This window comes from Nycticebus coucang, unplaced genomic scaffold (assembly GCF_027406575.1).
Source record: "Nycticebus coucang isolate mNycCou1 unplaced genomic scaffold, mNycCou1.pri scaffold_49, whole genome shotgun sequence".
In the NCBI taxonomy this organism is placed as follows: Eukaryota; Metazoa; Chordata; class Mammalia; order Primates; family Lorisidae; genus Nycticebus; species Nycticebus coucang.
In genome coordinates this window covers 156,940-170,058 of record NW_026515580.1, presented here as the reverse complement: position 1 = coordinate 170,058, position 13,119 = coordinate 156,940, and the positions used below count along the sequence as shown (strand labels likewise).

General features: G+C 36.0%; 1 protein-coding gene across 1 annotated transcript in view; it reads left to right on the top strand.

Moving 5' to 3' along the window:
* LOC128579375 (ankyrin repeat domain-containing protein 26-like) overlaps nucleotides 1-13,119 on the top strand; it is a 32,017-nt gene that overhangs the window by 18,562 nt on the left and 336 nt on the right. Inside the window, exons 7-8 of the mRNA XM_053581506.1 lie at nucleotides 4,893-5,095; nucleotides 6,399-6,485. Coding sequence (XP_053437481.1) covers nucleotides 4,893-5,095; nucleotides 6,399-6,465 — 270 coding nt within the window. The 3' untranslated portion in view covers nucleotides 6,466-6,485. The remainder of the gene's footprint in view (nucleotides 1-4,892; nucleotides 5,096-6,398; nucleotides 6,486-13,119) is intronic.

Here is a 13,119-nt window from a genome sequence, read left to right as displayed (position 1 = left end):
ATTACTCTTCCTTCTCCATTTCTTTGAGATGATTCATTAGGCTGTTGATGTGCTCTCTTTCCATATTTCTTATGTTGGTATCTAATGCAAGAAATTTCCTCTTATGACATCTTTTTCAGTATCCCACAGGTTTTGGGAATCTGTGGCTTCATTGTCATGCTGTTCATGAAATCTAATAATTTCCTTCTTTTATCCTCCTTGATTCAACTGTCGTGTAGCATAAAGTTTGTAGTTTCCAGGACTTTGTGTGTGGATGAAGGTTTTTGTTGCAATCGATTTCTATCTTTATTCCCTGGTGGACTGAAAAGATGCAAAGTATTATTTAAAATTTTCAAAAAAAATTGTTGAGGTTTGATTTGTGTCTGTGGGCTGGAGTATGATCCATGGGCTGATAGAAGAACATATTCTCATTGGCTTTGGGGTTGTGTGTTCTATATATGTCTATTAAGCATACTGATCTAGGGTAGCATTCAAGTTCCTTGTTTCTATGTGTAGTTTCTGTTTAGTGGCTCTGTCCAGTTCTCTTGGAGGAATGTTAAAGTCCCTAGCTACTGTGGTGTTGTAGGATATTATATTGTTCAGACAATTAGTGTTTGCTTCATAAATCTGGGACCATATAAGTTGGGTGTTATATACTTTTAGAATTGAAATGTCCTCTTGTTCTATTTTTCTCTTGACCAGTATATAGTGACCCTCTTTGTTATTACTTACTTTTTTGCTTTAAATACAATTGTCTCTGAAAATTAACTTGCAACCCCTCCTTTTCTGATTTCCTTTTGTTTTTTAATATTTTAAATATATTTTCCTTCATTAAATCATAACTGTGTACCTTAATGCATTTATGGGGTATAATGTGGTGATTGTACATGTTGAAGGATAAAACAAGACTAAGGATGAAGGACTGGAAAACAATAATTCAGGCAAATGGTAACATGTTGAAGGATAAAACAAGACTAAGGATGAAGGACTGGAAAACAATAATTCAGGCAAATGGTAATCATCTCCTCGCTTACTTAACTGCTGGTTCACCCTGAGTCTTCTTTTGTCCTTCAACATTAGGTGTGTTTCTAGAGACAGCATATAGATGGATTGTGCTTTTTTATCCAGTCACCCAGTCTGTGCCTTGTCAGTGGGGATTCCAAGCCGTTCATTGAGAGAATTGTTAAGTATTGTGGAGTTCTATTCACCTTATTTTGTGAAGGTCCATTGCTTAATTTTATTTTTTGCACCAATGTGGAAGCTATGTTTTGTTCTTCAGTTTCTGGGTGTCTACTTTTCTTGGAGGTCCATTGTGATGGTCAGTATGGAGAATGGGTCTGAGTATTTCTGCAGAGCTGGACGTGTAGTGGCAGATTTCATCAATGTTTGCATGTCAATAAAAGATTTGATTTCTCTGTCAAATTTAAAACCTAGTATACAGAATCCTGGGCTGAAAATTGTTGTATTCAAGAAAGTTAAATGTCAATGACCACCTTCTTCTGGATTACAAAGTTTCAGCTGAAAGGTCCACTGTCACCCTAATGGATTGGCTCTTATAATTAAATTGGTGCTTACTCTTGTTTGCGTGCAGAATTTTCCCTTTAATTTTGACCTTGGACAGGTTCATTACAATGTGTCTGTTGAGATGAACCAGAGTTTGATATGCATCTAAGAGGACTGTGTCAGAATCTTGGTGATGCTTGGGAAATTTTCATTTACAATATGCTCTAGAAGGGCTTCTATACATTTGGGTTATTTTCCTTTCCCCTCAGGGATCACTTTAATTTGTGTATTTGTATGCTTCATGAATTTCCATAATTCTCTTGGGCGGTGCCTGTGGCTCAGTCGGTAAGGTGCCGGCCCCATATACCGAGGGTGGCGGGTTCAAACCCGGCCCCGGCCAAACTGCAACCAAAAAATAGCCGGGTGTTGTGGCGGGCGCCTGTAGTCCCAGCTACTCAGGAGGCTGAGGCAAGAGAATTGCTTAAGCCCAGGAGTTGGAGGTTGCTGTGAGCTGTGTGAGGCCACGGCACTCTACCGAGGGCCGTAAAGTGAGACTCTGTCTCTACAAAAAAAAAAAAAAAAAGAATTTCCATAATTCTCTAAGCTCTGCTTTTACTCTTTTCTGCCTCTTTAAATGCCTGAGTTAGCTCAAGAGACATATCCCCTAGCTCTGAGATTCTTCTTTCTCCATGGTCTAATCTGTTATTTGTACTTTCTACTGCATCTTCAACTTCCCTGGGTGACTCCTTTATTTCTTTAAGGTCTAGTACCTCTTTCCTATCTTTTATTCACTTCTTAAGTCAATTTTTGGATTTCCCTTCAGTGATTATCCACTTTCCCTTCAATTCCCTTCATCATTTTTGCCATCCATACTCTAAATTCCCTTGATGTTACTTCCATAATTTCCTTCTAGGTAGGATCCTCTATGGTAGCTGCCTCATGGTCCCTTGAGTTTAGGGGTGATCTTTTGGTTTTTCGTGTTGCCAGATTTTTTTTCTTGTTGGTTTTTCCTCATATGTGCTTTCTTCTTTATCCATATCCTTCCCCTACTTTTTCCTCTCACGTCCTTCTTCTTAAGTGTTCTTGTCTCTGTGCTTGAATGTTGGAGTGGCCTTTTGATACAGGGACAAAAGGAAGAAAAGAGAAATGAATGAGAAGGGAGAAAAGAAACAGAAAATAAGGGTGAAAGAAAAAGAAAAGAAAGGACAGGAAGAGAAATACGGGAGTAATAGTGGTGTTCAACAGGGTGCATTGACCCATACATGCAATTTCAGGACTCTGAGGGGCCAAGGAAGTTGGGTTCTCCACAGTCAAGAGCTCCTTATCAGCCTGACCAAAAGCAAGACCTTGCCTCCACCATAAACAAAAGGAAAACATTTTTGTGTCACTGGGGGGACCTACTAATACTGTCCTTTGGAAGTCCAAAGTGAGAAGGACACCCAAGCCCAGGTTTTAAGGCCTCCTTGAGCCATGCCAATGCCATGGACCCCCAGCCTAGGCCCCAGAGCAAGGCTCTGTCCCATAAATAAAATACAGAATGAAAGAGAACAAAACAGATGAGAATAAAATTAAGAAAATAAATAAAATTATAAACTTTGGGGGAAAAAGTAGGGATAGAGGGATACCTTACTTTTCATTTGAAAAATTTATGAAGGAAAGATGAGAAAAATCTAGAAAAAGGAAGGAAAGAAAAAATAGAAAAGTAAGTTTAAAAAGCAAAGAAATGCTAACAAAAAATGGAATCCTTATTATACAAGAAATTAAAAATGAAAAAATAAAACACAAGGAAAGAAAAACTTAAAAAAATTATAAGGAAAAAATTTTAAATATACATACAGATAGCAATATATTACCTGGACTTCAGGTGGCACTCTGGGGGTTGGAGATGCAAAACAAACATGCTGATTCTGCTATATAAGATGGATGTGGGAAGCCACTGTCTAGTTGCTGAGGAAACCCGCTTCCTTCTTTCTGACTTATTATCCCTTAGTCAGGGCATGGTGGTTTCATTAACATTCAGGCATAGCAGGGTGGGGGCCTGAAGCTTTTACCAGACTTTTTAGGATACACACCTCAAGTTTCCAAACAGTTCCCCTTGGCCACAAAGTGGCTTTTCTGGGATGTGAGAACCATCCACCTCACCCCAAGGATGGCTACCCAGCTCATCAGGTGCACCACAGCCAGTCACGTGCTGGGACCCTGCAGGCTGTTTCTTCCCAGTGGCCCTCCCACAATGACAGCCCTCTGATGGCAGCCAACCTAATCAAAGTTACACCCTGCCTGGTAGTTCAATCCCTGCCACTGGGCACCATTCAAGTTCACTCTCTCACGCAGGCTCTCCCAAGGCAGCTGTGGTGAGCACCCAAGTCCAAAAAATCTGCAGGACAGTACTTCCCTGTCTTTACCCCTCTGCCAGAGGGTCGGCCAGCCTCTGCAAGCAGGCACCTGCTTTCCATGCTGGTCCTACACTGCTCCTGACCTCCTTGTCAATGTGTAGGTGATTATATACTGATTTCATACTAGTATTGAATACACTGGATACTTTTTTCCCCATTTTTGAGATACTTTACTAAGAAGAATAACCTAATTTACATAATGCAATGAGACATTTCTAAACTATTAAGAAAAGCGTACGAATGCCTTACCACATCAAATAAGTAAGCGAGGAGATGGTTCTGTTAATCATTTCAATGTAAGCATTCCACGTTGTCTATCAAATCACATTTTACTTCATAAATGCATTAGTGTACACAGTTACTATTTGATAAATAAAACAAAAAGAAAATCATTTGATTATTAAGAGAAGCTGTGATTTAGAAATTAGACCACACTCTTGAATTGTTCTTAAGATACACTATTTAACATTTTTAAAATTTAAATTGATTCTAATATTCTTTGAATGATCATATTACATGAGTTCTAACATAATGATTCCTTTTGTATAATTATATTTAATATTGAATTATATTAACAGCTTACTTTTTTTGTTGTTTTTATTTTTGAGACAGAGTCTCACTCAATAGAGTAACCTTGTGTCACAGCTCACAGCAACCTCAGACTCTTGGGCTTAAGCAATTCTCTTGCTTTAGCTTCCCAAGTAGCTGGGACTACAGGCACCCACCACAATGCCCAGCTATTTTTTTTGTGTGTGTGTTATAATTGTCCTTGTTTGGCAGGCCTGGGCTGGGTTCAAACTCACCAGCCCCAGTGTATGTGGCCAGCACCCTAGCTGCTGAGCTATAGGTGCTTTGCCAACTTAGTTGATCTTGATGATGAACATTTGCAATGTATGCTTTCTCCCCATGTTTAAACTTACTCAGGGCATCACTGACTCAACACATTAAAAAATAAATATACAATAACTATTCATATTATAATTCTTTAAAATGTATCCTTTCAATTTGTTTTAGACTGGAGCATCATCTCAAGGAAAATTAGAGCATATTGTTTCAGCAGGAGCTCAGATGAAATCCTGTATTGCATATCTGGAATCTGAAATCTCTGTAACAGAAACTTCTCGAGAAGAAATCAATGAAACCACATTTCGGAAATATAAGCAACTCTATCTAAAAGAATTGAAAATTAGAAAATTGTCATACAAAAAACTAAGAGAGTAGGTCAAAACACAAAATCATAGAAAATAAATTAAGTTCATTAATTTTCCTCAATGCATAATTTTTTAGGGAGGGAAGCTCATGAAATTATTTGGAAATAAAAACAGGTCTTAGTGAACTTAATTTTGAAATATTCATTCAGAGCAGTTTGTTTTTCTCCCTTTTTATGATTTTATATGAAATTTTTTCATATGAATTATTATGTAGTGAACCTGATCTCTTATTCCTTCAGCTAGATATTTTTGTAGCTTTATAATTTAGACAGTGATATTGTTTTAAATTTCTTGCCACCATTCCACTAGGTAAAAATATTAATGAGTTTCATTAATCTAATGAAGATTACAACTTAAACCCAAATAGTCAAGTACTACAACTATTCTTTCAGCATCTTCTGGCACCTGGAAAATTAACTTTTCTTGGCTGTGATCTTTGGTCTTGTCACTAGTGGGCACATTGAGAAAAAATTTCTGGTATAGTTTTTCCACTCAACACAAAGGCAGATTTGCAAAACTTGCATACTTGATTAACACAGAGATAAAGGAATGGATAATTCACGAAGTTCTTAAAAATAATGCCATGGTCAGCCTGAGGTATGGAAGACACACAAAAAGATTAGGCCCCACCACTCATGCCTTGGTAACAGTGTTAGCAGCTAATTTCCACCGGTGCTTGCTGAGTTCTTCTTGATCACCATCTCAGCCATCTCATTCTCACCTAGAAGTTGTTGCTCTGAATTATCTCTCAGTGCCCAATACTTAACTTTCCCCATATAGTAGGTGAAATGTAAAAGGGTGGCAAAAGCAAGTGCTTGAAGAAGTCTTTGAGGAACTTTTTTTTTTTTTTTTTTTAATCTTTGTACTGGCTTAAGAGAATAAGTTTTTCTCTAACTTTTTTGTTGTGGAATGTTTAGTATAGTCAAGCAAATTGATATATTCCCTATTGCACATAGTTGCTTTCCAAACATAAGTATTTCTAATGATACCCTCAAGTGTTTATTATAAAGAGAGCCATTACAGAAGGCAGCGAGCGTACCCTGTTGATCTTTGCATCATTGACAGCCATACCTCTCCCCTCTGCACTTGAACTATTTTCTTATTAGAAACTATTTTCTTATTTAGAATGCTTTTATAACTGGAGTTGCACAGAGTAGGCCTGCCCTGACACATTTTCAGTTACAAGACACTGTTTAAATGGAAATTTTATTTATACTTATGCCAACTTCTTAATATTAAATTGCAAGCCACTTAGGAATGCTTTAGGAAAAATGAAATACTAACCACTCATCTTTTGCAATCTTCATAGAATTCATCAGAATCTAACAGAAGACACTGCTGATTTGCTTGATGAAAAAAAGAGTAACAGATCTTGATGTATCACTCTTGCCATAAGGTCAGTTCTAGATTCACTTGTATTGAAAATATTTAAAAAGTGTAGTTTTCAACAGAAAGTTTATTTGAAGGGAACCTTGGTGATCTTATGCCTCAAGCCCAGAGATTTCAGATAACAGCCTAGTGAACTACCTAACCAAAGTTAGTTATGTTATCTTTTTTTCTTTTGGGTTTCAAATTTCTGACGTAACTTTTCTTTTTAATTTGTGGAAATGCTGAGTTGTTTAATTAACTTAACATGTTAAGCAAAGATCATAATTATCTACCTTAATTAAGAAAAGAAACAGAAATTTTATTTTAAGTCCCTGGTGCTCTCATTTTCAAGAGATACCCATTTGTTACCTTGATGGGATAAATATAACTAAACTGATGCATTTTTACATTTTTTATTTTTTAATTTTTTATTAAATCATAAAGAGATAGATCTTAACCTGTATGATGTAAGCATTCCAAATTGTGTATGAAATCAGCACACTGTACCCCATAAATGCATTACTGTATGCATTTTACATTTTCTAAAAAGCTACATTTAAGTTACATTTAGGGCATTGAACATTATTGCCTAATAATCGAATGAATACCCATAGGTGCTCTGAGTTACTTTGTAATTGATTTCACTGTGACGGTGTTTCATAACACTTCAAGGTTTCCTGCACCACCTAAAGTGTTCCACCCCTAATCACAAGGGAATGCTTGCCATCCAAAACTTTAACCACATAGGATGTTTACTACCTATAGGAATCCAACATAGACACTTTTTATGAATTCAATAAGCCTGTAATACAAAGAAATATTAATTTCTGTTTCTAATTAATTTCTTTTTTTTTACTTTATTACATAACCATATGTCCTTAATTACCATTGAACTTATGGCGGTTTTGTATCAAGTTTCATAAAATGTATAGATTTCTGGGCAATTGTATTATACTTTTTAAATAGTGAAATCAAGCAACTAATTGAGCTTTTAAAATGAAGTTTATCCATGCCTCTCTATTTGACCATTGCTTGAATGATCCAAGACCAAGATGGCAAAAGTATCAAAGATGTGTAAATAGCAATGACAACCAAAGAGAATCAATTAATTCCTCCTACTCAGAATTTCTTGTAAAGGAACACATGGTTCCCATTTCTCTTGGAGATGTAACAAGAACCTGGTATTACAGCCATTTTATTTTATTCATAGTAAGAATTCATTTCTGCAAATCTCAAAATGGATCCGATGATGACAAGCTGTATCAATTGTAGAGGCCATAAAGAAAAAGTTACTTCAACTGTCTTGTCCCAATTTAAATTGCTTATCTAATGTTTGGCCATTTTTACTCTGGGGGACATTACAAAGGCCGTTCACAGGAACACATTCCTGTGGGAGTCTGAGGCAGGATGAACTCCAGAGCCCAAGCAGTTCAAGCTGTGGCGTGCGGTGATCATCCCTGTGTATAGCCACTGCACTCCAACCTGAGCAATATAGCATGGCCCTGTCTCAAAAAGAATTTACAAAAACCATAAAACATTTGTTTGAACAAAAACAAATAGCAACTAATTTTCATGATGATTTTAAATACTTAAATGGCAAAATACTAGCTTACAAATTTTTCTTCATTATTTGGCTTACTTAGTGTTTGTTTTTTTTAAAAAACAAAACATGAGATGATCAGGGTCTATGTACTTCCGAGTCATGAAATTGAACTACTGGATATAAAAAGAAAATGAGTGTTAAATACTCTGCAAATAAAAAATGTCCTCATTGGCTCTTACCAGGAAAGTCAGATAATGTATCATTTTATAGAATAATGATGAAAGAATGTATAAGTACAGATGCAGTGAAAGGGAAGATTTTGGAGGAAATATTCTCCCATAATTTTTCAGAAGGAAAGGAATGTTTATTTTAAATGTGTATATTCCTTCCATTTTCTCTGAGTTATATTTAAAAATCTGTGTGGTTTTATCAATGTGCAGAAAGTAGCTGAAAAAGAACTCCACGTTCAAGAAGGTGACCTAAAGCCCATTCCCGGGCTGAAACTAATTTCCTTTTTAACTTTAGACAAACTACAATCTCTCTGACCCAGTGTTGCCTCTAATATGAATTTAGGGGGTTGATTACATTAATGTGTTTTATGGGTTTTTGGAATTTTTTACAAATATAAAGTTTCTTTAAAAAATGCATGAAACCATATTATACAAAACAGAAACACAGTCGTCTGGCTAAAGGAGGCATGGTGCCTCTCTAGGTGTGACTTCCTTGACTCTTAATCCTACAGTGTTCTCTCTGGACACTTAGATTTCCCTGGGACATAGATTGTAAGTTACCCGTTATGAGAGAATCTTCTTAATTAGCTAAAATTTGCTGATACATTTGTGTTCTGTATATAATATTACAATATTCCTATATTTAAGAATGAAAAATTAGAAACAAAGTTGCAAATGTGCTCCTCATATTAATATTGGACTTCAAGCTACCCCTGCCACCTGAAACCTAATCTCCACCTGCAAATAAACAGAAAGAACATGGAGATAGGGGCAGTGCTTTTCCTACAAATAATTGGTGCATTGTACTCCATAGGCAGCTAAGATAGCTTTTGACTTAGTATTATGTATGAAAATATTAGCAGTTCATTAAGCTTTTTTATTTCCTCTGGCAGTCATCAGTTTTTCCTAAGATATTGCTCCACACACTTCACAAACCATTGGTGGTACCTTGTCAGTGATCAATGTCACCGAGATATTTTTCTCCCCCTTTTGCTTTTGTCATCTGTACCAGGCACTGTATTAAATAATTCACTTGGGGACAATGATTCTGCATTTCTATTAAGAGAAGTATGAGGAAAAATACATGACTTAATAGGAACATAAAAATAAAGTGAGAGAGGGCAGCGCCTGTGGCTCAGTGAGTAAGGCGCCAGCCCCATATACCGAGGGTGGCGGTTCAAACCCAGCCCCGGTCAAAGTGCAACAAAAAAAAGCCGGGTGTTGTGGCGGGCGCCTGTAGTCCCAGCTGCTCGGGAGGCTGAGGCAAGAGAATCGCGTAAGCCCAAGAGCTAGAGGTTGCTGTGAGTCCTTTGATGTGATGGCACTCTACTGAGGGCAGTACAGTGAGAATCTGTCTCTACAAAAACATAAATAAATAAATAAATAAATAAAAGTGAGAGAGACTTTTTAAAAGTCCTTTAATATTTGACAATTTTCACTTGTGAATACAGACAAAATAACTGCAGCCTCCCATCATCTAGTGCAAGACTGGAGTCATCATAGATCCAGATCTTATTCCATAACGTACACATACCACAATTTGTTAATCTGTTCCTGGGTTAATGGGCATTTGGTTGCTTCCATGACTTGGCAATTATGAATTGGACTGACAATTTATAATTGAGGTGATGGTTATGTTAATCAGTATGATGTAAGCATTCCATATTTTATATCAAATTAGCACACTGTGCCCCATAAATGTACATAGTTATGATTTAATAAAAAAATAAATAAAATATGAAAAAATCAAGATCTTTCTTGAAGCTTTTAGGTGCCCTCCCAGAGATGCTCCTTCCCTTTGGTCTGGGTCTGTCTCTTTCCCTGTGAGTTCTCACATCTGACCTGGTGTCTCTTTCCCAAGAACAGTTGCCCTTGCCATCACTTATGTGGGAAAGTATTCAAAAGCCAATGAGAGGCAGGAAGAGAACTGATTCCAGGGTTGGAATAAGAGCAACTACTTCGACCACGTGCTAAGAGTTAGGAGGAAAGATGACCTCTCCTTAAATATGTTATATAAAAAGTATTCTCCATCTAGAGAAAACACTCCTTTAGCACAGAAGTAAGCAATCTGTTGAGAAGTGTATTTCATTTTTATATGAGTAAAATGTATATAAAACAGTTTGTGAATCAGGCATAAAGGAGTTAAAAAAAATCCACACATAAGTAGCGAATATTTAAAAGAAGAGCTCCCTGGGGAAAGCTAATAAGATTACACTAGTAGTTCCTTAATTCAAGTCATGTAAGGATGTACATTTTACATAGTCTTTATTGATGGTAATGTGAGTATTCATTCTGTAAAAGCTTCTCTTTATATTTGGTATTAAAGTTTTACTTTTATAAGACCTAGTTAGTATGGTTTCATTATGTATTTTATAATCCTGTCAATAATATTATCACAGAAATGTTATGGAAAACAATCTATGAAAATATTAGGAAATCATTTTAACTTATGTCGTGTGGGCAAAGTGGCCTGTGATTCCAACACTTTTGGAAGCCAAGGTGGGTTGATTACTTGAGGCCAGGAGTTTGAGTCTAGTTTCTGCAAGATAGTGAGACCCCCAATCTCTACGAAATGTTTTATAACATTTCAAAAAAATTGACTTTATATCTGTAATTTATAAATCCCTTGGATATTATATTATCAACACAAAACATTAACTATATTCAGTAGAGTATTTGAGATCCTATTTTTGGCACTTAGTAAGAGAACACATTTTATACAAGAGTTAAATAAGAATACTCAAGATGGAGACACTTGCAATATAGTTTGTTTCACACATTTAATAATTTACCTAACAACTGTAATTAATCTAATATTAAAAAAAGGTAGTTATTTCTGATCTGAAAAAAACCAAAGTTATGATTAACAAGTTATTTATACTTTTGCATCTAATCCTGTTACACAAAGTCTTGAATCAAAGAAACTAAGTTTGAAAATGAGCTTTAACCTGTATTTATTCTTTTCTTCAAGCAAATTTTCTGAAGTGTTTGTATCTGTATGAATAAGGAAAGGTTAATAATAGCACAGATGGCATAATATTTACACTTAATCTTTTGTCAGTAGAATTTGGATAGGACATTACGACAATGCCACTTCATGTATATGTTTAAGATTCTGAGATGAAAAGTTATTAGCTTTGAACATGCCTAAAAATTCTAATTTTCTAAAACTGGAGAGTGCAAAGATCATTTTTAAGAGAAAATCAACTAAAGTGAAAAAACTGATTCAACTTTTATAAATAACAGAGTTTTGCTCAGAATTAACAAAAAAAATACATAGATTACAAAGTATGACTTGAGTTGTTTGACCTTTATATTAATAAATAGAAAAATCAGGGCTCTGAAATGATGTATATTCAATAGTAAACCTATGGTAACTGTATTTTATCAGATTATTATAAATAGCATTACATTTTGATGTTCTATAGTACGTAAAACAGTTTGTAAACTTAAAATAAGCTGGAATTTACTTTCACTCATGTGATTATTCTTTTATTTAAAAATGCTCGTCAGATCTAGTTTCGAAATTTTTTGTTTAAAGGACGCATTTTATAAGAAATATGTCATTCCCTAGCCGAGCATTGTGGCGGGTGCCTTAGTCCCAGCTACTCGGGACGCTGAGGCAAGAGAATCGCTTGGGCCCAGGAGTTGGAGGTTGCTGTGAGCTGTGTGAGGCCACGGCACTCTACCGAGGGCCATAAAGTGACACTCTGTCTCTAAAAAAAAAAAAAAGAAAGAAATGTGTCATTCCCATGATAATGTCTCTTGTTTAAATTTAACATTATAAATAATATTTGTCTTATTTCAGATCTAGGATTTGTTGCCAAAATTTATGAATTAAGTTAAGATTAATTATTGATTTCTGAAATGAACTTGATAGAGCAAGTGGCACCACTCTTTATTGTGTGGTCAAAGGATACTACATTACATTTTTTTTTTCTCACACAAATCTACTGAAAACTGTGAACACATAGACACTCATCGTGAAGAGTGTACACATGCTTCGTTTAATTTATGTTTCACAGCTTTAAACATCTTGGGAGGGAAGGCTATGCATCTTTTTCTCTGGCTCTACACTTCCTTCACTTTTGCCATTTCTGAGGGATTCTCAGCACACTGAAGCTATTCCTGGAAAGCAAAGGACTCACCAACTTCTCAGGTTTACCTAGTGATTTAAGGCCAAAGTCCCCAGACACATGTAGTAACACTTAGTCAAGCCATTATAGCTCATTAGCAGTCACTTGACAGGTGACGTTTTCAATGTCTGGTCATTTACTTGTCATTAGTTTTCTTTTGCCCTTAGGAAAAGTACCAAATTCCTTAGCATGGGAATAAAAATACTTAAATCAATTTGGTTTATGTGAAGTTATTCAGCTTTATCTCTTAGGACTTACTGTGCTCTGCCCCTGTGTTCTAGCAACTGGCTCAACTAAACCACTTAGGATTCCCCATGTTCTTTCCCCACCCCATCAGCTGCGTGCGTTAGCTTCTTCCTCTCCCTCGTTCTTCAGGCAACCTACATATTGTCTCCACCAAAAAGCCTGTGATGCTGACACAAAACTAGGATGGCTTCTGTGTGCATGTTTCAGTACTGTCCTGATTTTTGCCTGTCATGGTGTCTGTGACTCTGGAAATGGCCTAGCTCTTTTTTCAGGTTATTGTAGACATTTGTTGAGGGATGGACTATATTATGTCTTGTAATTTCAATGCTTGCCACAGTACCTTAGCATAGGACTGTAGAATAGATGAATGAAGAATGAGAAAAGGAGAAACTGATAATTTAACCACAGTGATAATCAATTTATAATTAATATGTAGCATTAGGCATATTATTCTTAATAATTTTTCATTACTAACATAACTGTGCAGATATAGTTTTAATCCTCTGT